Source organism: Triticum aestivum, chromosome 1D (genome assembly GCF_018294505.1).
Source record: "Triticum aestivum cultivar Chinese Spring chromosome 1D, IWGSC CS RefSeq v2.1, whole genome shotgun sequence".
Classification (NCBI taxonomy): Eukaryota; Viridiplantae; Streptophyta; class Magnoliopsida; order Poales; family Poaceae; genus Triticum; species Triticum aestivum.
Window position 1 is genome coordinate 110295312 of NC_057796.1, and position 23337 is coordinate 110318648.

General features: G+C 43.8%; 1 protein-coding gene across 1 annotated transcript; it reads left to right on the forward strand.

Annotated features, from left to right (window-relative positions):
- Nucleotides 1–1262: 1262 nt before the first annotated feature.
- On the forward strand, nt 1263–6167 carry LOC123180625 (PHD finger protein ALFIN-LIKE 1). Its single transcript, XM_044592706.1, has 5 exons — nt 1263–1523; nt 1597–1629; nt 1731–1953; nt 5340–5469; nt 5539–6167. Exons 1-5 carry the CDS (start codon nt 1400–1402, stop codon nt 5800–5802), a joined length of 774 nt encoding a protein of 257 aa, XP_044448641.1. The 5' UTR covers nt 1263–1399; the 3' UTR covers nt 5803–6167.
- Nucleotides 6168–23337: the final 17170 nt, after the last annotated feature.

Here is a 23337-nt window from a genome sequence, read left to right on the forward strand (position 1 = left end):
GGAGGGGCCACCTCCCCCCCACGCCTATAACTATTGGAGGGAGGGGCTGGCCGCAAGACCTCACACCCCGGTTGCTGGCCGGCTCCCTCTCGTTCCATACGGCCCTCATTAGCGCAGTTCTTAGTGAAGCTCTACTGAAATTTAACCATATTTCCGGCACCACACCATCGTGCTACCGAGATTGATGCCATCCACCCCTCTCCCTCACTTGCTGGATCAAGAAGGAGGAGACGACATCAAGGTGCATGTGTGTGCAATTCAGGGGCATCGTTCGTGCGGTGCTACATCGGATTGACCCGTCGAAAGTGCGACTACATCACCCATGAACTTTAGATCTTTAAACAAGCGTGTTCTACAAGGGTATGTAGACCTTTCCCACTGGTTGCTAGCATTAATAGACTGGATCTTGAGTTTGTTCGTTCTCTCGTAGGGAAGTTTTTTGTTTTCCTTACAATGAATCTCACCAGTTCACCCGTCATGAAAGCCAGCTCTGGCGGGCGCAACACACACCCCCACGAGCGAGCCTGCGTCGCCGAAGGGACTCATGGCCCGCCTATCGTGACTAGACCAGCCCGACGCGGTTCATACACACCGACAGGTGGGTTCGGCCAAGCCGCCACACGTGGGACAACGCACAAGAGGGCGATCGCGGGCATGCCCGACGCCACCGCATGAGGATGGCCCCGGGATCACTCCCGCGGTCCATCCGTCATGAACCATGGAGGTGGGCTGCCCGAGTCCGAGCCATCCGGGCAGAACGGGCGGCTCAGAGAGCCCCGGCCCCGAGAGGCCTCCACGGCAAGCCATCGTGAAACGGATGGCTAGGAGGGCACTCTCGCCCTCGGAGGTCCCTACCAGGCAGGTACTTCAGCATCCTCTATAGAAGTAACTAGCATGACAATCTCTGTTATAGAATGAGAATTCCTGAAGATATGAACTTTCCCTGAAAGTGGTTTTTTGGGGTGATGTTTTATGTTGGTGTCGCCCATTCGAATGAGCCTGCCAAGGAAATCTTTATTTGTGCCAGGGTACTCTTATACGGAATGTCAACCCCCTATCAGGGTAAAAAAACGTGAACAATTTGAAGTTTCATGATTTAGAGGTAACAAATTGAAATTTGGCGAGGGTTCATGGTTTGCAAACTTGACCTTTTCGTTTCCTTGACGGGAGCGGAGCCCTTGGTCCCCTTATACGGAGATTCGGATATTTGCAGGGAGCCAGACGCAAAAGAGCAAATTCTTACACATCTCCCCTTCGTTCGCGTCATCACCCCCACCCCAACCCGTCTATACTGCTCTTCACTTGCCTTCCTCTGTCTCCCGCATCGCGATCAGTCATCTCCTCCCAGCCTCCCCTGCCTCGCCGGAGATCACGAGAGGCGGCGCCCCCCATCCCCGCGATGGACGCCTCCTACCGCCGCTCAGGTGCGGGCGGCGGCGGCGGCTCAGCCCCCCGCACCGTCGAGGACATCTTCAAGGACTACCGCGCCCGCCGCAACGCCATCCACCGCGCCCTCACCCACGGTACGCGCCCCCCACTCCCTCCCCGCCTCCTAAACCCCAAACCTAGCCCTAATCCTTCTCCCTTCCTTCGCAGACGTCGAGGAGTTCTACGCGCAGTGCGATCCAGGTGAGGCCCCGACGCGATCTCTCCCCTCTCTGCTACAGTTTCGATTCAATTGGCTGCGAGCTGCCCTCCTCAGATCGCGATGTGCTTTCGTGTCCCGACAGAGAAGGAGAACCTGTGCCTGTACGGGTACGCCAACGAGGCGTGGGAGGTGGCGCTGCCCGCGGAGGAGGTGCCCACCGAGCTGCCGGAGCCGGCGCTCGGGATCAACTTTGCGCGCGACGGGATGAAGCGCAGCGACTGGCTCGCGCTCGTCGCCGTCCACTCCGATTCGTGGCTTGTCTCCGTAGCTTTCTACTATGCCGCGCGGCTCACCCGCAACGACCGGTATGATGATTATGATGCCCCCCTCTGTTTCTTTGGGTTTGATGAGTGATGCTTTTGTGCTGCAGTGCCAGTGTCACGCACTCATGTTAAGGTTCTAAATCCGGACAGTCTACGGAACTATTATTAGCTCATAGAGGCAAGTTATGACTTTGTTGGTGTCCTGTATAGACAAAGGGATATATCTACAGGGCATCAAGGGACTTCTGGGGAACTTGTTGGGATTTGAGGTTAATGTTAGAATTTGCATGTTATGCACGTACCTGCGTGTGAGCTTGTTATGTACGTGCTCTGAACAGCGATCTGCGGTCTGGTTTAGATTTAATTTTTGATTTCTCAAGTACCATTGTGATACTAAGTATTCTCTACATGGGGAATTTTTGGGCCTTCTTTACTGGTTATCCTGTGATCTGCTGGAGAAAGAGATCTAGCCCAATCTATAATGGTTGTCTGCAACTCTGCATGCTCCATCTTAGTAATGAAAGAATAGTCAAGTGGAGAGAAATTATATGAACTCATGATGAGTAGTAACCTCACTGAAATGAGGCAACTTTTTTTTTCTTGTATATTGTAATCGTGATATAAAATTCCAAGCATGTCTAATATCAACAGAGGTTTCAGTTTTTGTGCATGAGTTTACTGTATCTACTCTGTGCTGTGCCCACTGGTCACATGGAGGAGGATGTGGTGTATAGAAAGTTATGTTTTTTTGTGGAAAGGAAATCACATCCATGTATTCTTTCTGTCCCTCTATGGTTACCATGGCTAAATAAAACCAGGCCTACGCATGCGCTTGGAAGCAGAATGCCTAGCGCTTAATCGTGCTAGTGCTAGGCGTACGCTTAGCGGCTTAGGTGAGGCAAGCACTAGGCAGAGACAGAACTACTCCCTCCGTTCCAAAATAGATGACCCAACTTTGTACTAAAGTTAGTACAAAGTTGAGTCATCTATTTTGGAACGGAGGGAGTAGGAATTTACGCCTTCGAATCTTGATGGTTAGTATGGTGTTAACATCTGAAGACGCATCTAAATACAAAAAAGAAAAAAATCTTCTGAAGCCAAACATAGGAAGTTATGTTTTTTTGTGGAAAGGAAATCACATCCATGTTTCTTTCTGTCCCTCTGTGGTTGGCATGGCTAAATAAAAGCACGCCTAGGCATGTGCTTGAAATCAGAATGCTAGTGCTAGTGCCAGGCATGCGCTTAGGTGAGACAGGCACTAGGAAGAGGCAAAACTAGGAATTAAAGCCTAGTGCTTTTTTGAACCTTGATGGTTAGTATGGTGTTAACTTTTGAAGATGTGTCTAAATAAGAAAAAGAACTTCCATCTGAAAGCAATAACAATTTTCACATGGTAACCTCTCTGTTCTGTGGAGAAGAATAATTCTGTTTGCTTTTGTGAAAATTTTATCTCCCTCAATATTGCCATAAAATGCTATTCTAGAGTTTTGAAGTTGTACCATGTATTTCCTCCAGAGATTTATTTATATCTTGCATAAATTATGTATAACATCCACTAAATATTACACTCACAAGAATCCATATTGAAACATGTATTTCCCATAGCTACAGATTTAAGAAGTTTTTGTGTCGCAAAAACTCTAGATTTAAGATTGGACCATTATATGCAACCATACTGACGAGCCCGGTCCACTTGTTAGCCTATTGGCTTTGCACCTACCCATAAACCCATGGCAGAGGTTTGACCAAGGCTGCAAAGGGTTGGAGTTGTGCCTAGAGGGTTCAATCTTAAATCTGGAGTCATGTCTTATGAAAGCTTCTAGATATATTGCTAATTTGCTATGCGCTAGACCAATCTGGAATTTTGTAATAGTTTGTACAAAATGCTCGTGGTTTTGCAAAAAAAAAAAGTCTTCTCTCTTTGATGTCTATCGCATTTGTGAGAATTTTTTCCATCTTAATGATCCTTAAAGATACGTTGTACTACTCAAGTCGTCTTCTCTACATTTTTTTGTATATGTTTGGTGTTCTTACCTTGATCAAAGAAGAGTTTGAACTAAGCAGATTAGCATTTGAGGGACTAAGGGTTCGCTTTTTAATACATGACACACCATGGTTTTGGAAATACTTGCACTATTAATACTACAATTTTTAGTGGTAGCGAAACCACTAATTAGAAAATACTGAGCTATCAAACAGGGCCTGATATTTATGAGTTCTTTATTCAGTTGCTTCTAGTTCCCTGTAATTGCTTGCTGTGTAAGAATTTAGCACCTGTTGTTTGCCTCAATGTTAATTGATTTGCATAATGCCTGCTTTTCCCCTCGTCATTATATTCCCATTTTGGGTGTCTGTGGTATGCAGATCTCTAAAGTTGTCCGGACCTATGTGCTCTGTGTTGAGTTAACCATTTCTGTTTGTGTAAACTGTCCTAATAATCTTAGATAACTAAATTTCTATACTCGCAGACGCTAAACATTTTGTCATTGCTCCCTGATAAAACAATCGGCTGAATGTGTTCTTAAGAAAGTATAGTGTGGCATCATATCTTCGTAGCAACTGTGTTTGTTTGTTTTGCTAACATAAACTGTGGACTGACTATCTGTGTCCTTGGAATGCTTCTATATAGTATAGATTTATGCATGATATATTATTATTAGTTTTTCAAGTAAAATCACTCGTATGCTAGTATTGATGATGGCCAGTATGCTTGTATTTTTTCATTTTGCATCACCATACATAGTAGTGGTACCCTTTGTCAAAGGATGCTATGCAAGAAATCTGTTCCGTGTTTTTGAAGTCTGAGATATGTAGAACTGGTTGAATATTTTGGCTTGGATTTTAAGAATCTACTCCCTCTGTCCCATAATATAAGAGCGTTTTTTGACACTATATTATGGGACGGAGGGAGTAAGTAAGAACAATTGGTGATGCACTGAGTAAGAACAGTTGATTTCCTACAGGGAGCGAATCGTATTTCTTTTTTCTCATTTGTTCCCTCAAAAACTCACAATTGAATAAATAATTGAGCACTTGGTAGTTTTCATTGTTTTGCTAGAACTTCTAGCTTTGGAATTTATTGGTGGGATCAGAGTTTTATCTAAGCAACGTTTACGTAACTAATTTTATGTGTAACTAAATAGCTATGCAATCATGGACAGCCTTGGTTTGAGCCCACCTTTGGATTTTATGAGGGATGCGCTTAGAGAAACTAGATTATGTGTGGGCCTAGTTGAACTATAGGGTTATACATTTATCAGGATAATAATACATATAGTTGCAAATAAATTTGACAAAATGGTCAAAGTAACACTGAATGCAAATACAGAACAGATTTGCTGCCCTCTGTTATCATTTTATTTGTTGCAAAGAGTAAGAGTTTGCACTGTTATTATGTTATCTCATAGTTTCCCTCGGCAATTCAACAGGAAGCGTTTATTTGGCATGATGAATGATTTGCCAACCGTGTATGAAGTCATCTCAGGTATGAGACAATCGAAGGAGAGGGACAGATCGGGTGGTATTGACAACAGCGGTAGAAACAAGCTGCCATCAAAGGTAACAGGAAATTCTTTGCTGTTTTGATCTCTTCTTCTCTCTTATTCTAATTTTATTGTGTCTCCTCAGCATACAGTCGAGGCGCCGCCACCACCACGTGCAGAAAATAACGCCAGGGATGCCGATGAAGGCTACGATGAAGATGACGGCGACCACAGCGAGACCTTATGCGGAACATGCGGTGGCATATACAGCGCCGAGGAATTCTGGATTGGTTGCGATGTGTGCGAGAGGTGGTACCATGGCAAGTGCGTGAAGATAACTCCGGCGAAGGCGGAGAGCATAAAGCAGTACAAATGCCCAAGCTGCAGCTCCAAGAGACCTAGGCAGTAGCAGCGCCGCCTCCTTTTGGCGGGGGACGGCCCCCACGGATGGGGGCCTTGAAGCAGCAGCAGCAGCGGTTGAGACTTTAGACTCCTTGTGCAAGGCTAACTACTACCGTCTTGCTATGTTTACTGTACCTTTCGTTTCAGGTTTACATATGGTGATGATGCTAATGCTTGTGAGGGAAGATGACACACATATTCAAAACCTTCTAACGTTTCCATGTCCTGAAGAGGAGTCAAAGGTGTATGTTGCCGGGAAGGGATAGTAGAATGATGAAAATATGTGTAACTTTTCATGGGAAGTTCATGTTCCAATAATCCGAGAGGTTTATTTATACTATTCTATCTATGTTAATATATGTATTATTAGTCTGTTCAGCTGTCATGTGGAACCTGTTGTGAAATAACAATTTTGGTTATCCTAAAAAAGCACACAATAGTTGGTTTACCGATGCTGCATTCTCCAAGGTGGTGCTCTGCAACGCCGACTGACCGGCAGTATGGCTTAGAGCCAGCTCGTTTATACGGTGGTATATATGAAGTCGATTCATATTACTTGTCGCTCAAATGTGAGCGACAAGCAACATGGATCGAAGCGAAGCAAATACTTTATATATACAATCTCACTACTTATGTCAATCGCTCATCCTTTCAACTCTTCTTTGGCCTTTAGTATCTCCGTCTTCCCACTATAATCTCATCATCTGTGTCAATGGCTCATCCTTTCAGCTCTTCTCTGGCCATTAGTACCTCGGCAGAGAATGAGAGTTAATTATTTTTCAAGCATCCTTAGACCAAATCAGTTGTGCACTGGTTCACAAATTATTAGTTATTTGGTAAGAAAAACCTATTGTTCTATTTGGTAGATAATAAATAAACAAATGTGTGGCTAGTGCCTCTAACCGTTAAATAATCGTAAGGTTGCAATACATTTTTTCAGAACATGCAAATTGCAATTAAAAATATAACATTGAGAACTATCTTCCCATATTTTTGTTGGGAAACTTGGGAGACCTTTTGGCACTGCATCTGGTTATATCCAGCCGAGTTGTGCTCAACACCATGCCATCCAGACAGACATGGTCGAACATGTATCATGTGCTGGTTATCCGGCCGAGTTGTGCTCAATACCATGCCATCCATACAGACGCGGTCGAACATGTATCATGTGTCAAGCCGGGGGAATATGCAACGAAGGGTTCATGAGCACGCACAGTGGTACTCCCTCAAAATAACATGAGAACATTATTGCAGTTGAGTTATGGTTACAACAATAGGAGCTAATTGAAACAATACTGAGCATGGCTAGCAAGTATCCACTCGCCGATGAAATATTGGTCCATTTCTGCAGGAAGACCAAAATATAGGTAACTAGGAGATTGTGAGCTCTAGAATAAAAGAACGACACCTTTGTCGCACCCTACACTTTGATTCAGTGTGAGCGTGAACTCCTCAACCACCACAACTCTGTGTGAGGTAATTCAAGCTGTAGACCACCTTCATGATTGAAAGTGGAAGGTTTGATATAAAGGTGACAATACGTTAGAAAAGCTAGCGTTTAACAAGCTGACTGGTAATTACACGGTTGCATCAGACATCACCAAATGATCTGCTGCAAGGACAGTTCACGTTTACTATTGCTTTGTTCCAGTAATATACACGAACATCAATTCAGAACAAATGAGGCGAAGGGCTGCATTACCTAGGCGGCATGGTGGCAGCGAACTGCTACCCCAGCAATGCATCCCCACAGCAAGCGTCGATCATCTGTATGACGGTCGCTTTGTTTAGCATGTAGTGTCGTCGAGGATTGGGTTGTTGGCCGGTGGCGGGGGCAGCTACATCCAGGCTGCCCCGTTCGTCGGAGACGGGATGCGGTTCGTTCGATCTTTGTACTTGGAGCGAGCGGCAAGGAGGCGGCCACCACCTACGAGCGGAGTTGACCTACCCCTCGCTTAGGCAATCAGGATGAGAGAAAAGATTAGCCGGGGAGCTTGATTTTGTAGGGGAAAATACTGCAAGAGATCTTTATATTTTTGATCATTTGAGATTTTGGGAAGTAATAGCACTTTGATTTAGTGATCAATGATAGTAATGGGAGGGTGGTTTTAGCGCTAGGCAAGGTGACCATGGTATTCGACTTGGTAATATTTGATAATAATTGATTTGTTGTGTATAGCGGAGGATCTGTTGGGGCTACATTGGTCATTTGGTAATAGCGGTTGAATGAAACCGTGTGAAAAAATCAGTATAAAAAGGTGAAAACATGGACGAGGTGGGTGTCGGTTTGGAGAGAGAAAAATCGATGGATGAGGAGGCAAACGTACCTGGAGGACGAAACAACTTATAACTCTCCTTTAATAGTAGAGATGATTAGAAGTGGAAGATGATACAAAGGTGACGATGCGTTAGAAAAGCTAGTGTCGGCGAGCTGGCAATGGTAATTTTGTGGTTGCATCGGACATCACCAAATCCACTGCAAGGATAGTTCAAGTTTACTATTGCTTTGTATTTTAGTAATATATAGGAACAATGATTCATAATAAAGGAGGCAAAGGGGGAGGGGTTGCATTACCTATGTGGCATGGTGGCAGGGAGCTACTACCCCAGCAGTGTTGGTCAAAGATGTGGCAGTCCCCACAACTAACGTAGATTGTCTGTACGACGGTTGCTTTGTTCAACATGTAGTGTCGGAGGGGGTTGGGGTGTTGGCTGGTGGCGGTGACAGCCACACTGAGGCCTCCTCGTTCGCCAGCAATGGCATGAGGTTCGTTCCCACACAATCTGTGTACTTGGTGCGAATGAGGAAGCGGTGGCTGTCGCGTGCGAGCGGAGTTGACCTACCCTTTGCTTAGGCAGCCGGAGTGAGATAAAATCTTAGCTGGGGGCTTGATTTGGTAGGGAAAAAGATTGCAAGAGATTTGTTTTAGGGATTCAAATACCGGTCAAACGTCAAATATAGTGTTCCCCTGAGTTATAAAATTTTCACTAGGGGAGGTTCCATCGAGCGAACCATTCCCACTCCTTAAAAGGTTCGCTAGGGGAGAAACACCCCCCTATCCGGAGTGACCTCAAGTTGGCCCAAATAGCGCGCCGGAAAATGGGCTAGGCCCAGTTAGCTACTTTTCATTTAAATGCCATAAACAAAAAAAAATCATCTGATACAAAAGAAGACAAAGTAAACAAAATTTTACAACTTGCCATGCTCTAGTTTGTAAAAATGCCAGCCTATATTAAATGAAACTGCCAACATCTAATTTATAAACTACAGATAAGGAAAAACTTAGAAAAAAATTGCACTTGGAACACATCTAAACCATGATCATGGAAAACGTAGAAACCCTCCCTTCAGCCCCTAACTCCCCAACCCCCACCCCAAACAAGGATCGGAAGACATCTAGACTTGGCATGATTTAATGAACAAATTTTTTATACATATTTAGCATGTGTACGATGAAAGCATTGAAGAAATTTTGTGTACATATTTGGCATGTGTACAATGAAAACATTATGTAGACATGTGAACATTTCTCATGGTAAAAAAAACACTTAAAGAAAGTTAGCCGCAAAAAAAACACTAAAAGAAAGTTGCCATGCTGATCGTAATGAAATTCTCATGATAAAACAAAATGAAAATTTAAAATAAATAAAAATATAGGAGTAGGATTTTTATCATAGTTTACCATAGAACTGGTAGCGGGTTTCGACGGTATAAAGTTCTCAAAATTCCTGAAAAAATACTGAAACAACACATCAATAATATAAATTGATCCAACAAAGCAATTGAGAAAATACGACTATATGACTCCTAGACAAAAAAGTAGTTCAATATATTTTATGTCACAGTGAGCTCATTTTTTTTGCCGAGGACACATAAATGCATATTTTGACGGCATTATAGAACCCAAGTGCTTATACAAGGTGGAGCCGACTTAGTCAACAAATGATTCTGCATGCGGTTGGGTTGACATCCAATGTCCATCGTGCTTTCTTCTATCTTTTGTCTTCTTCCTCCAGTCGTCCTAACAAAACCACGCCGTTTGTCCCACCCGCTCCTGCCTCCCACAGCTGGCTCCACCTCCGCCCACGCATCGCAGCCCCACCGTACCCTAAACCGTTGGTCAGGCCATCCCTCTACTTCCCCACACCTCATGTTATTCTCCGGCGAAGTCAGCCGCACCCCGAACTCGAACCAGTCAACCCTCGTACTCCCCTCCGTCTGCGACTACACTGACACATTGAAAGTGTGTTATATCGACTAGAGGGGGGTGAATAGGCGATTTTTACAAATTCGTCACTGAGGAAATACTACTTGAGGAATTTGCTAAGTGACGAACTACAAACAGCGGAATAAGTACTCAGATGCATGCATAACAAGACAGTGGCATGGTCATCATGATGAAATGAAACATACACAGAGCACAGGTAGCGAGTAAACAGGATAAGCAGGTAGAAGACAAGATGACTGAAGAAATAGGATTGAGGAAATTGAGAAAGTCTTCAGTCAAAGTTTTTAAACAGTAACGATCAATTTCATGAACACATGAGCGAGGAAATGAAAGGGTTGAGGAAATAGAACCAGTAGTTCGGAGAAGACAATGATTTGGTAGACCAGTTCCAACTGATGTGACAGTTGTACGTCTGGTTGGAGGGGCTTGGTATTTAAACCAAAGGACACACAATCATAGGACACATAGTCCTTACCGTATTCTCCTTGACCTAAGGTCACACAGACCTCGCCCAATCACTCGTGGTAAGTCTTTAGGTAACTTCCAAACCTTCACAGACTAGGTCACCGAGCGATCCATAATTCCTCTTGGATGCTCTAGACCTTGACGCCTAACCGTCTAGAAGATCCACAGTCTTCAAAGGTAACAAGCGTCGGTTCCACACAGGAACAATCTCTTCAGTGATGCTCAATCACTTTGGGTTTTAGGTGTTGGGGTTTTGGGTTTTTCCTCACTGATGATTTTCTCTGAAAGTCCTCGGAGGATGGGATGCTCTAAATGACAAGTGTCAGTTTCTCTCGGAGCAGCCAACCAGCTAGTGGTTGAGGGGGGTGGCTATTTATAGACAGGGAGCAACCCAACATGATAAGACATAAATGCCCTTCAATGATATGACCGTTATATGGATAAGATATTTGGGACAGCTGACGTGTAGCACAACAACGGTCGAAAATTTGAGCTCTCAAATTCCTCAGGGTTATCATGTTCCTCACTTGTAGGCAATCCACACTGGCGAATTCCTAACTCCTCAGTTAGAACAAATTCCTCAGAGAGCAGAAGATCTTCGTCTCTCTCACTGAAGAAATTGACTGAACTGTATGAGATTTCCAAAGGCTTCACTCGAAGGATTGGAGTATGTGTAGGCTTTGAGATGAACATCACTTGGAAACTGTTTCCTTAGTATTATCTCGACCCCCTTTAACAGTACGACGTTTCCTATGACTCAAGAAAGAGAAAATAAAACTACGAAAACAAAAGTCTTCATGCTTCATAATCCTCGCATCAATATCAATGTCTTCAAGGTCACACCAATTTCCTCATTTTTAAAGTCTTCAAGAAAACCAAAGTCTTCAAATGAAGACATTCATTTTTAGGGGTCGACTTTCTTCAGAAATATCAAACTCCTCAGAGACTTATAGAACCCGTGTACACTCACAAACACATTAGTCCCTTAACCTATAAGTCTTCAATACACCAAAATCACTAAGGGGCATTAGATGCACTTACACACATCTTCCTAGGCTCCTGTTCATTCTCGTCTGAGGCCTCGCCGTCGTTCTCCGCCTTGGTTCGCTCGCTGCGGTGCCGCCCTCTGGTGTTGTCAACATGGTCAACAATCGATAGGAATCAGGAGATGACTGTACGTGAAGAGGATGACAGTAGGGACCCACCAGGGTCATGGCAGTACGCAAGCAAGTGCCTCCATATTACAAGCAAAAAAGTTTCCTCCTAATGGTTTATTGACATCTGGGTCACACGGCATTGTCAAGGTAGTCCATAAACGAGAGATTTGCACAAGGAGCGGCTGACACCAGGGACACAGCAGCTCGCACAATTGTTTTTTGTTTTGTTTTTTAGACGAAGCAGGGTATCAACTGGGCTATGTGGGGGCTGTGACCCGTGTAGCCACATGACTAGCCCAGTTTTTTTCTTCTGAAAATGACTATCCAGTTCTACTTTTTTTGTAGAATACCCAACAGAGGCCTACTTGCTTTTCTCCGCCCTGCTGGGCTACAAATCTTTCAAGAGGAGAAGAGATGCATTCGGCTTGCCCAAAAAATGGGCTATAAGTAATAAGAAATGAGCTGTAAATTAAAAAATATAGCAAACATGCAATTAGTTTCAAATTTCATTTTTTCTGGATTTTGAGATTTTAAATTTCATTGATTTTTTTGCTAGGAAAATCTCATTGGATTTTAAATCAATATAAATATAATTTTTAAATTAGTTTGAACCTGACTCAAAATTTCAGGATTAAAATAGTATGGACCCCACTGAAATATGCAAAATTTCATTGAAATTTTTAAACGTGACCAGGATATGGGCTGTAATGCTAACAAATTAAATATGGGCTGCAATAAATTCGTTAAGAATTAGCAAATGGGTTGTAAATTATTACAAATAATAGCAAATGAGATATATGTTGTTTGCGACAGATTTGGTGGCTGGCTTGTGGGCCTATTAGGTTGACGGGCACGCAAGGCTTTATCAACTTAGTCAACAAATGATTCTAGCAGCAGTGACCGTTGGATGTTAATTCAACGGCCATGGTGCTTCTTCAATCTCTGGTCATCTTGCTCTAGCCACTCAAACCCGAGCCAGCGGGACTGCCTGCTCCCTCCTCTCGTGACCGGTTGTACTGCCGCGTAGGCCTTACTACTTGTGAGTTTTTTTGGGATTTCCTCGAAGAGGAGATGACGATGTAGTACATTACAGATAAGTATTTCTCTCAGTTAAGAATCAAGGTTATCAATCCATTAGGAGAAGCACACAAAACAATGTTAGCAACACCTGCACACACAAAAGCAAATACTTGCACCCAACACGATTAAGAGGGTTGTCATTCCCCTTGGCAGTTATTTGCAAGGATCAAATCTCATAGTGGCAGATAGATAAAATAAAAATACTAAACAAAAATAAAAAGAAATAAAATTGCAGCGAGGTATTTTTGGATTTTATATATGATAAAAGTAGACTCAGGGGCCATAGTTTTCACTAAAGGCTTCTCTCTCGAATACATAGTATACGGTGGGTAAACAAATTACTGTTGGGCAATTGTTAGGAAAGCGCATAGTTATGACGATATTCAAGGAAATGATCATGTATATAGACATCACATCCGAGACAAGTAGACTGATTCCTGTTTGCATCTACTACTATTACTCCACCCATCGACCGCTATCCAACATGCATCTAGGGTATTAAGTTAATAAAAACAGAGTAACGCCTTAAGCAGTATGACATGATGTAGACAAAGTAAATCCAAGCAATATGAATAAACCCCATCGTTTTACCCATAATGGCAACAATACAAATACGTGTTATTTCCCTTTCTGTCACTGGGATGGAGCTGTTGGAAATATGCCCTAGAGGCAATAATAAAATGGTTATTGTTGTATTTCCTTGTTCATGATAACTGTCTATTGTTCATGCTATAATTGTATTAACTGGAAACCGTAATACATGTGTGAATACATAGACCACAACATGTCCCTAGTAAGCCTCTAGTTGACTAGCTCGTTGATCAATAGATGGTTATGGTTTCCTGACCATGGACATTGGATGTCATTGATAACGGGATCACATCATTAGGAGAATGATGTGATGGACAAGACCCAATCCTAAGCATAGCACAAGATCGTGTAGTTCGTTTGCTAAGAGCTTTTCTAATGTCAAGTATCGTTTCCTTAGACCATGAGATTGTGCAACTCCCGGATACCGTAGGATGCTTTGGGTGTACCAAACGTCACAACGTAACTGGGTGGCTATAAAGGTGCACTACAGGTATCTCCGAAAGTGTCTGTTGGGTTGGCACGAATCGAGACTGGGATTTGTCACTCCGTATGACGGAGAGGTATCTCTGGGCCCACTCGGTAATGCATCATCATAATGAGCTCAATGTGACTAAGGAGTTAGCCACGGGATCATGCGTTATGGAACGAGTAAAGAGACTTGCCGGTAACGAGATTGAACGAGGTATTGGGGTACCGACGATCGAATCTCGGGCAAGTAACATACCGATAGACAAAGGGAATTGTATACGGGATTGATTGAATCCCCGACATCATGGTTCATCCGATGAGATCATCGTGGAACATGTGGGAGCCAATATGGGTATCCAGATCCCGCTATTGGTTATTGGCCGGAGAGGTGTCTCGGTCATGTCTGCATGGTTCCCGAACCCGTAGGGTCTACACACTTAAGGTTCGGCGACGCTAGAGTTGTTATGGGAAATAGTATGTGGTTACCGAAGGTTGTTCGGAGTCCCGGATGAGATCCCGGACATCACGAGGAGTTCCGGAATGGTCCGGCGGTGAAGATCGATATATTGGACGAAGGGTATTGGAGTCCGGAAGTGTTCCGGGGGTACCAGGCTATGGCCAGCATGACCGAAAGGTGTTTCGGGAGCCCCAGCAAGTGTTGGAGGGCCTCATGGGCCAAAGGGGAAGGGGCAAACCAGCCCACTAAGGGGTGGTGCGCCCCCACACCCTTTCCCACGTTACTTGGGGAGGTGGGGCGCCTCCACCTGCTTGGCTTGGGGGGCAAGTCTCCATCCCTAGGGAGATCCAATCTGCTTGGCCGCCGCCCCCTAGGGGAAACCCTAGGGCGCCTCCCCCTCTCCCCTTGCCCCTATATATAGTGGAGGGGTGGGAGGGCAAACGCACCTCTTCCCTTGGTGCAGCCCTCTCCTCTTCCAACTCCTCCTCTTCCTCCGTAGTGCTTAGCGAAGCTCTGCCGGAGAACCACGAGCTCCATTGCCACCATACCGTCGTGCTGCTGGAGTTCTCCTCAACTTCTCCTCTCCCCTTGCTGGATCAAGAAGGAGGAGATGTCCCCGGGCTGTACGTGTGTTGAACGCGGAGGCGCCGTCCGTTCGGCACTAGATCGGATCTTCCGCGATTTGAATCGCCGCGAGTACGACTCCATCAACCGCATTCTTGTAACGCTTCCGCTTAGCGATCTTCAAGGGTATGAAGATGCACTCCCTCTCTCTCGTTGCTAGCATCTCCTAGATTGATCTTGGTGACACGTAGGAAAATTTTGAATATTGCTACGTTCCCCAACAGTGGCATCATGAGCTAGGTCTATGCGTAGATTCTATGCACGAGTAGAACACAAAGTAGTTGTGGGCGATGATTTGTTCAATTTTCTTACCGTTACTAGTCTTATCTTGATTCGGCGGCATTGTGGGATGAAGCGGCCCGGACCGACCTTACACGTACTCTTACGTGAGACAGGTTCCACCGACTGACATGCACTTGATGCATAAGGTGGCTAGTGGGTGTCTGTCTCTCCCACTTTAGTCGGATCGGATTCGATGAAGAGGGTCCTTATGAAGGGTAAATAGCAATTGTCATATCACCGTTGTGGCTTTTGCGTAGGTAAGAAACGTTCTTGCTAGAAACCCATAGCAGCCACGTAAAACATGCAACAACAATTAGAGGACGTCTAACTTGTTTTTGCAGGGTATGCTATGTGATGTGATATGGCCAAAAGGATGTGATGAATTATATATATGTGATGTATGAGATTGATCATGTTCTTGTAATAGGAATCACGACTTGCATGTCGATGATTATGACAACCGGCAGGAGCCATAGGAGTTGTCTTAATTTATTGTATGACCTGCGTGTCAATGAAAAACGCCATGTAATTACTTTACTTTATTGCTAACCGTTAGCCATAGTAGTAGAAGTAATAGTTGGCGAGACAACTTCATGAAGACACGATGATGAAGATCATGGTGTCATGCCAGTGACGAAGGTGATCATGTCGCGCCTTAAAGATGGAGATCAAAAGGCGCAAGATGATATTGGCCATATCATGTCACTTTATGATTTGCATGTGATGTTTGTCATGTTTACATCTTATTTGCTTAGAATGACGGTAGCATAAATAAGATGATCCCTCACTAAAATTTTAAGAGATGTGTTCCCCCTAACTGTGCACCGTTGCGAAGGTTCGTTGTTTCGAAGCACCACATGATGATCGGGTGTGATAGATTCTAACGTTCGCATACAACGGGTGTAAGCCATATTTACACATGCGAAACACTTAGGTTGACTTGATGAGCCTAGCATGTACAGACATGGCCTCGGAACACAAGAGACCAAAAGGTCGAACATGAGTCGTATCGTAGATACGATCAACATGGAGATATTCACCGTTGATGACTAGTCCGTCTCACGTGATGATCGGACACGGTCTAGTCGATTCGGATCATGTATTACTTAGATGACTAGAGGGATGTCTATCTAAGTGGGAGTTCATTAAATAATCAGATGAACTTAATTATCATGAACATAGTCAAAAGGTCTTTGCAAATTATGTCATAGCTTACGCTTTAGTTCTACTGTTTAAGATATGTTCTTAGAGAAAATTTAGTTGAAAGTTGACAGTAGCAATTATGCGGACTGGGTCCGTATACTAAGGATTGTCCTCATTGCTGCACAGAAGGCTTATGTCCTTAATGCACCGCTCGGTGTGCTGAACCTCGAGCGTCGTCTGTAGATGTTGCGAAACATCTGACATACACGTTTTGATGACTACGTGATAGTTCAGTGCGTAATGCTAACGGTTTAAAATTGTGGCACCAAAGACGTTTTTGAAACGTCGCAGATAATATGAGATGTTCCAAAGACTGAAATTGGGATTTCAGACTAGTGCCCACGTCAAGAGGTATGAGACCTCTGACAAGTTTCTTAACCTGCAAACTAAGGGAGAAAAGCTCAATCGTTGAGCATGTGCTCAGATTGTCTGAGTACTACAATCGCTTGAATCGAGTGGGAGTTAATCTTCCAGATGAGATAGTCATGGTTCTCCATAGTCACTGCCACCAAGCTATTAGAGCTTCGTGATGAACTATAACATATCAGGGATAGACATGATGATCCTTGAGCAACTCGCGATGTTTGACACCGCGAAAGTAGAAATCAAGTAGGAGCATCAATTGTTGATGGTTAGTAAAACCACTAGTTTCAAGAAGGGCAAGGGAAAGAAGGGATACTTCATGAAACGGCAAATCAGTTGCTGCTCTAGTGAAGAAACCCAAGGTTGAACCCAAACCCGAGACTAAGTGCTTCTGTAATGAGGGGAACGGTCACTGAAGCAGAACTACCCTAGATACTTGGTAGATGAGAAGGCAGGCAAGGTCGACAGAAGTATATTGGATATACATTATATTAATGTGTACTTTACTAGTACTCCTAGTAGCACCGGGGTATTAGATACCGGTTCGGTTGCTAAGTGTTGGTAACTCGAAATAAAAGGCTACGGAATAAACGGAGACTAGCTAAAGGTGAGATGACGATATGTGTTGGAAGTGTTTCCAAGGTTGATGTGATCAAACATCGCACGCTCCCTCTACCATCGAGATTGGTGTTAAACCTAAATAATCGTTATTTGGTGTTTGCGTTGAGCATAGACATGATTGGATTATGTTTATCGCAATACGGTAATTCATTTAAGGAGAATAATGGTTACTCTGTTTATTTGAGTAATACCTTCAATGGTCTTGCACCTAAAATGAATGGTTCATTGAATCTCGATCGTAGTGATACACATGTTCATGCCAAAAGATATAAAATAGTAATGATAGTACCACATACTTGTGGCACTGCCATTTGAGTCATATTGGTATAAAACGCATGAAGAAGCTCCATGTTGATGGATCTTTGGACTCACTCGTTTTTGAAAAGATTGAGACATGCGAACCATGTCTATTGGTAGATATGCATGAAGAAACTCCATACAGATGGATCGTTTGGACTCACTTTATTTTGAATCACTTGAGACATGCAAATCATAACACATGGGCAAGATGACTGAAAGGCCTCGTTTTCAGTAAGATGGAACAAGAGAGCAACTTGTTGGAAGTAATACATTTGATGTGTGCAGTCCAATGAGTGCTGAGGCACGCAGTGGATATCGTTATGTTCTTACTTCACAGATGATTTGAGTATTTACTTGATGAAACACAAGTCTGAATTATTGAAAGGTTCAAGTAATTTCAGAGTGAAGTTGAAGATCGTCGTGACAAGAGGATAAAATGTCTGTGATATGATCACAGAGATGAATATCTGAGTTACGAGTTTGGCACACAATTAAGAAATTGTGGAAATTGTTTCACGACTAATACCGCCTGGAACACTATAGTGTGATGGTGTGTCCGAACATCATAACTGCACCCTATTGGATATAGTGCATACCATGATGTCTCTTATCGAATTACACTATCGTTTATGGGTTAGGCATTAGAGACATCCGCATTCACTTTAAATAGGGCACCACGCAATTCCATTGAGACGACACCATATGAACTATGGTTTAGAGAAACCTAAGCTGTCGTTTCTTAAAAGTTTGGGGCTGCGACGCTTATGTGAAAAAGTTTCAGGCTGATAAGCTCGAACCCAAAGCGGATAAATGCATCTTCATAGAATACCCAAAACAGTTGGGTATACCTCCTATTTCAGATCTGGAAGCAAAAGTGATTGTTTCTAGAAACGGGTCCTTTCTCGAGGAAAAGTTTCTCTCGAAAGAATTGAGTGGGAGGATGGTGGAGACTTGATGAGGTTATTGAACTGTCACTTCAACTAGTGTGTAGCAGGGCACAAGAAGTTGTTCCTGTGGCACCTACACCAATTGAAGTGGAAGCTTATGACAGTGATCATGAAACTTCGGATCAAGTCACTACCAAACCTCGTAGGACGACAAGGATGCGTACTACTTCAGAGTGGTACGTAATCCTGTCTTGGAAGTCATGTTGCTAGACAACAATGAACCTACGAGCTATGGAGAAATGATGGTGGGCCCAGATTCCTACGAATGGCTCGAGGCCATAAAATCCGAGAGAGGATCCATGTATAAAACAAAGTATAGACTTTGGAAGAACTACTTGATGGTCGTAAGGCTGTTGGGTGCAGATGGATTTTAAAAGGAAGACGGACAATGATGGTAAGTGTCACCATTAAGAAAGCTCGACTTGTCGTTAAGATGTTTTCCGACAAGTTCAAGGAGTTGACTACGATGAGATTTTCTCACTCGTAGCGATGCTAAGAGTCTGTTGGAACTATATTAGCAGTTACTGCATTATTTATGAAATCTTGCAGATAGGATGTCAAAACATTGTTTCCTCGACGATTTTCTTGAGGAAAGGTTGTATGTGATACAACCAGATGGTTTTGTCAATCCTGAAAGATGCTAACAAGTATGCAAAGCTCCAGCAATCCTTCTAAGGACTGGAGTAAGCATCTCGGAGTTGGAATGTATGCTTTGATGAGATGATCAAAGATTTTGGGTTTTTTTACAAAGTTTATGAGAAACTTGTATTTCCAAAGAAGTGAGTGGGAGCACTATAGAATTTTTGATGAGTATATGTTGTTAACATATTGTTGATCAGAAATGATGTAGAATTTCTGGAAAGCATACAGGGTTATTTGAAAAGTGTGTTTCAATGAAAAACCTGGATTAAGCTACTTGAACATTGAGCATCAAGATCTATAAGGATAGATCAAATACGCTTAATAATACTTTCAAATGGATACATACCGTGACAAGATTTTGAAGGAGTTCAAAATAGATCAGCAAAGAAGGAATTCTTGGCTGTGTTACAAGGTGTGAGTATTGAGTAAGACTCAAGACCTGACCACGACAGAAGAGAGAGAAAGGACGAAGGTCATCCCCTATGCTTAAGACGTAGGCTCTACAGTATGATATGCTGTGTACCGCACCTGAAGTGTGCCTTGCCATGAACTAGTCAAGGGGTACAAGAGTGATCCAGGAATGGATAACATGACAGCGGTCGAACTTATCCTTAGTAACTAGTGGACTAAGGAATTTTCTCGATTATGGAGGTGGTAAAAGAGTTCGTTGTAAAGGGTTACGTCGATGCAAACTTTGACACTAATCCGGATGACTCTGAGTAGTAAACCAGATTCGTATAGTAGAGCAGTTATTTGGAATAGGTCCAAGTAGCGCGTGGTAGGTACATCTACAAGATGACATAGAGATTTGTAAAGCACACACGGATCTGAAAGGTTCAGACCCGTTGACTAATAACCTCTCTCACAAGCGAGATATGAACAAACCCCATGGGTGTTGGATTCATTACAATCACATAGTAATGTGAACTAGATTATTGACTCTAGTGCAAGTGGGAGACTGTTGGAAATATGCCCTAGAGGCAATAATAAAATGGTTATTATTGTATTTCCTTGTTCATGATAATTGTCTATTGTTCATGCTATAATTGTATTAACTGGAAACCGTAATACATGTGTGAATACATAGACCACAACATGTCCCTAGTAAGCCTCTAGTTGACTAGCTCGTTGATCAATAGATGGTTATGGTTTCCTGACCATGGACATTGGATGTCATTGATAATGGGATCACATCATTAGGAGAATGATGTGATGGACAAGACCCAATCCTAAGCATAGCACAAGATCGTGTAGTTCGTTTGCTAAGAGATTTTCTAATGTCAAGTATCGTTTCCTTAGACCATGAGATTGTGCAACACCCGGATACCGTAGGAATGCTTTGGGTGTACCAAACGTCACAACGTAACTGGGTGGCTATAAAGGTGCACTACAGGTATCTCCGAAAGTGTCTGTTGGGTTGGCACGAATCGAGACTGGGATTTGTCACTCCGTATGACGGAGAGGTATCTCTGGGCCCACTCGGTAATGCATCATCATAATGAGCTCAATGTGACTAAGGAGTTAGCCACGGATCATGCGTTACGGAACGAGTAAAGAGACTTGCCGGTAACGAGATTGAACGAGGTACTGGGATACCGACGATCGAATCTCGGGCAAGTAACATACCGATAGACAAAGGGAATTGTATACGGGATTGATTGAATCCCCGACATCGTGATTCATCTGATGAGATCATCGTGGAACATGTGGGAGCCAATATGGGTATCCAGATCCCGCTATTGGTTATTGGCCGGAGAGGTGTCTCGGTCATGTCTGCATGGTTCCCGAACCCGTAGGGTCTACACACTTAAGGTTCGGTGACGCTACAGTTGTTATGGGAAATAGTATGTGGTTACCGAAGGTTGTTCGGAGTCCCGGATGAGATCCCGGACATCACGAGTAGTTCCGGAATGGTCCGGCGGTGAAGATCGATATATTGGATGAAGGGTATTGGAGTCCGGAAGTGTTCCGGGGGTACCAGGCTATGGCCAGCATGACCGAAAGGTGTTTCGGGAGCCCCGGCAAGTGTTGGAGGGCCTCATGGGCCAAAGGGGAAGGGGCAAACCAGCCCACTAAGGGGTGGTGCGCCCCCACACCCTTTCCCACGTTACTTGGGGAGGTGGGGCGCCTCCACCTGGCTTGGGAGGCAAGCCTCCACCTGCTTGGCTTGGGGGGCAAGTCTCCCTAGGATTTTCCCTAGGGAGATCCAATCTGCTTGGCCGGCGCCCCCTAGGGGAAACCCTAGGGCGCCTCCCCCTCTCCCCTTGCCCCTATATATAGTGGAGGGGTGGGAGGGCAGCCGCACCTCTTCCCTTGGCGCAGCCCTCTCCTCTTCCAACTCCTCCTCTTCCTCCGTAGTGCTTAGCGAAGCTCTGCCGGAGAACCACGAGCTCCATTGCCACCATACCGTCGTGCTGCTGGAGTTCTCCCTCAACTTCTCCTCTCCCCTTGCTCGATCAAGAAGGAGGAGATGTCCCCGGGCTGTACGTGTGTTGAACGCGGAGGCCCCGTCCGTTCGGCGCTAGATCGGATCTTCCGCGATTTGAATCGCCGCGAGCACGACTCCATCAACCGCGTTCTTGTAACGCTTCCGCTTAGCAATCTTCAAGGGTATGAAGATGCACTCCCTCTCTCTCGTTGCTAGCATCTCCTAGATTGATCTTGGTGACACATAGGAAAATTTTGAATTATTGCTACGTTCCCCAACAGGAGCACCGCAAGATTGAACCCATCATAAAGCACCTCTCCTATTGCAAGATAAGTCAATCTAGTTGGCCAAACCAAACGGATAGATCAAAGAGAAATACAAAGCTATAACAATCATGCATAAATAAGTTCAGAGAAGACTCAAATATTTCGCATGAATATTTAGATCACAAATCCACAATTCATCGCAACAAACACACCGCAAAAGAGAATTATATCGGATAGAACTCCAAGAAGATAGAGGAAAACATGGTATGAAAGATCAAAGAGAGAGAAGAAGTCATCTAGCTACTAGCTATGGACCCGTAGGTCTATGGTAAACTACTCACGCATCATCGGTAGGGCAACAAGTTTGATGTAGAAGCCCTCCGTGATCGATCCTCCCTCCGGCAGAGTACCGGAAAAGGCCTCTAGATGGGATCACGGAAGAACAGAGACTTCCGGCGGTGGAAAGAGTGTTCCGGCGTGGCTCTGGTATATTGGGAAGAATTTATAGAGGCAAAATTAGGTCAAGAGGTGCCACGAGGGGCCCACGAGCCTAGGGGCGCCCCCGGGGCGTGCCTAGTGGGTTTGTTGCTCCCTCGTGGATCTTCTGGTTTTCTCCTGAACCTTCTAGGGTCTCTCTGGGTCCAGAAAAGATTGTCAAAAAGTTTCGTAACGTTTGGTACTGATTTTCTGATAAGCCATAAACAAGCAAAAAACCCAGCAATTGGTACTGGGCTAGGTTAATAGGTTAGTCCCAAAAATGATATAGAATTGCATATAAAGCATCTAAGATTGATACTATAATAGCATGGAGCAATAAAAAATTATAGAAAAGTTGAAGACGTATCAAGCATCCCCAAGCTTAATTCCAGCTCGTCCTCGAGTAGGTAAATGATAAAAACCCGATTTTTTAATGTGAAATGCTACCTAACATGTTCATCATGTAATCTCTCTTTTATGGTATGAATATTGAGATCCGAATAATTCAAAGCAATAGTTTGTAATTTGATATAAAGACATCAACACTCAGGCATACTAACAAACAATCATGTCTTTCAAAATAAAAATGCTAAAGAAAGTTATCCCTACAAAATCATATAGTTTTGTCATGCTCCATCTTCTTAAAACAAAGTATTTATCATGCACAACCCCGATTATAAGCCGAGCAATTGGTTCATACCTTTTAACGCGTTCAACTTTTTCAACACCCACATAATACATGAGTGTAAGCCATAGATATAACACAATGGATGGAACAGAATGCGGTGGTAGAGATTAATAAGGGGAAGTAAGAAAGGAAGATAGTCTCACATCTAGCGGTTAATCAACGCTATGAAGATGCCCATCAATTGATGTCAATACAAGGAGTATGAATTGTCATGCAACGGATGTACTAAGAGTTATAAATGTATAAAAGGAGAA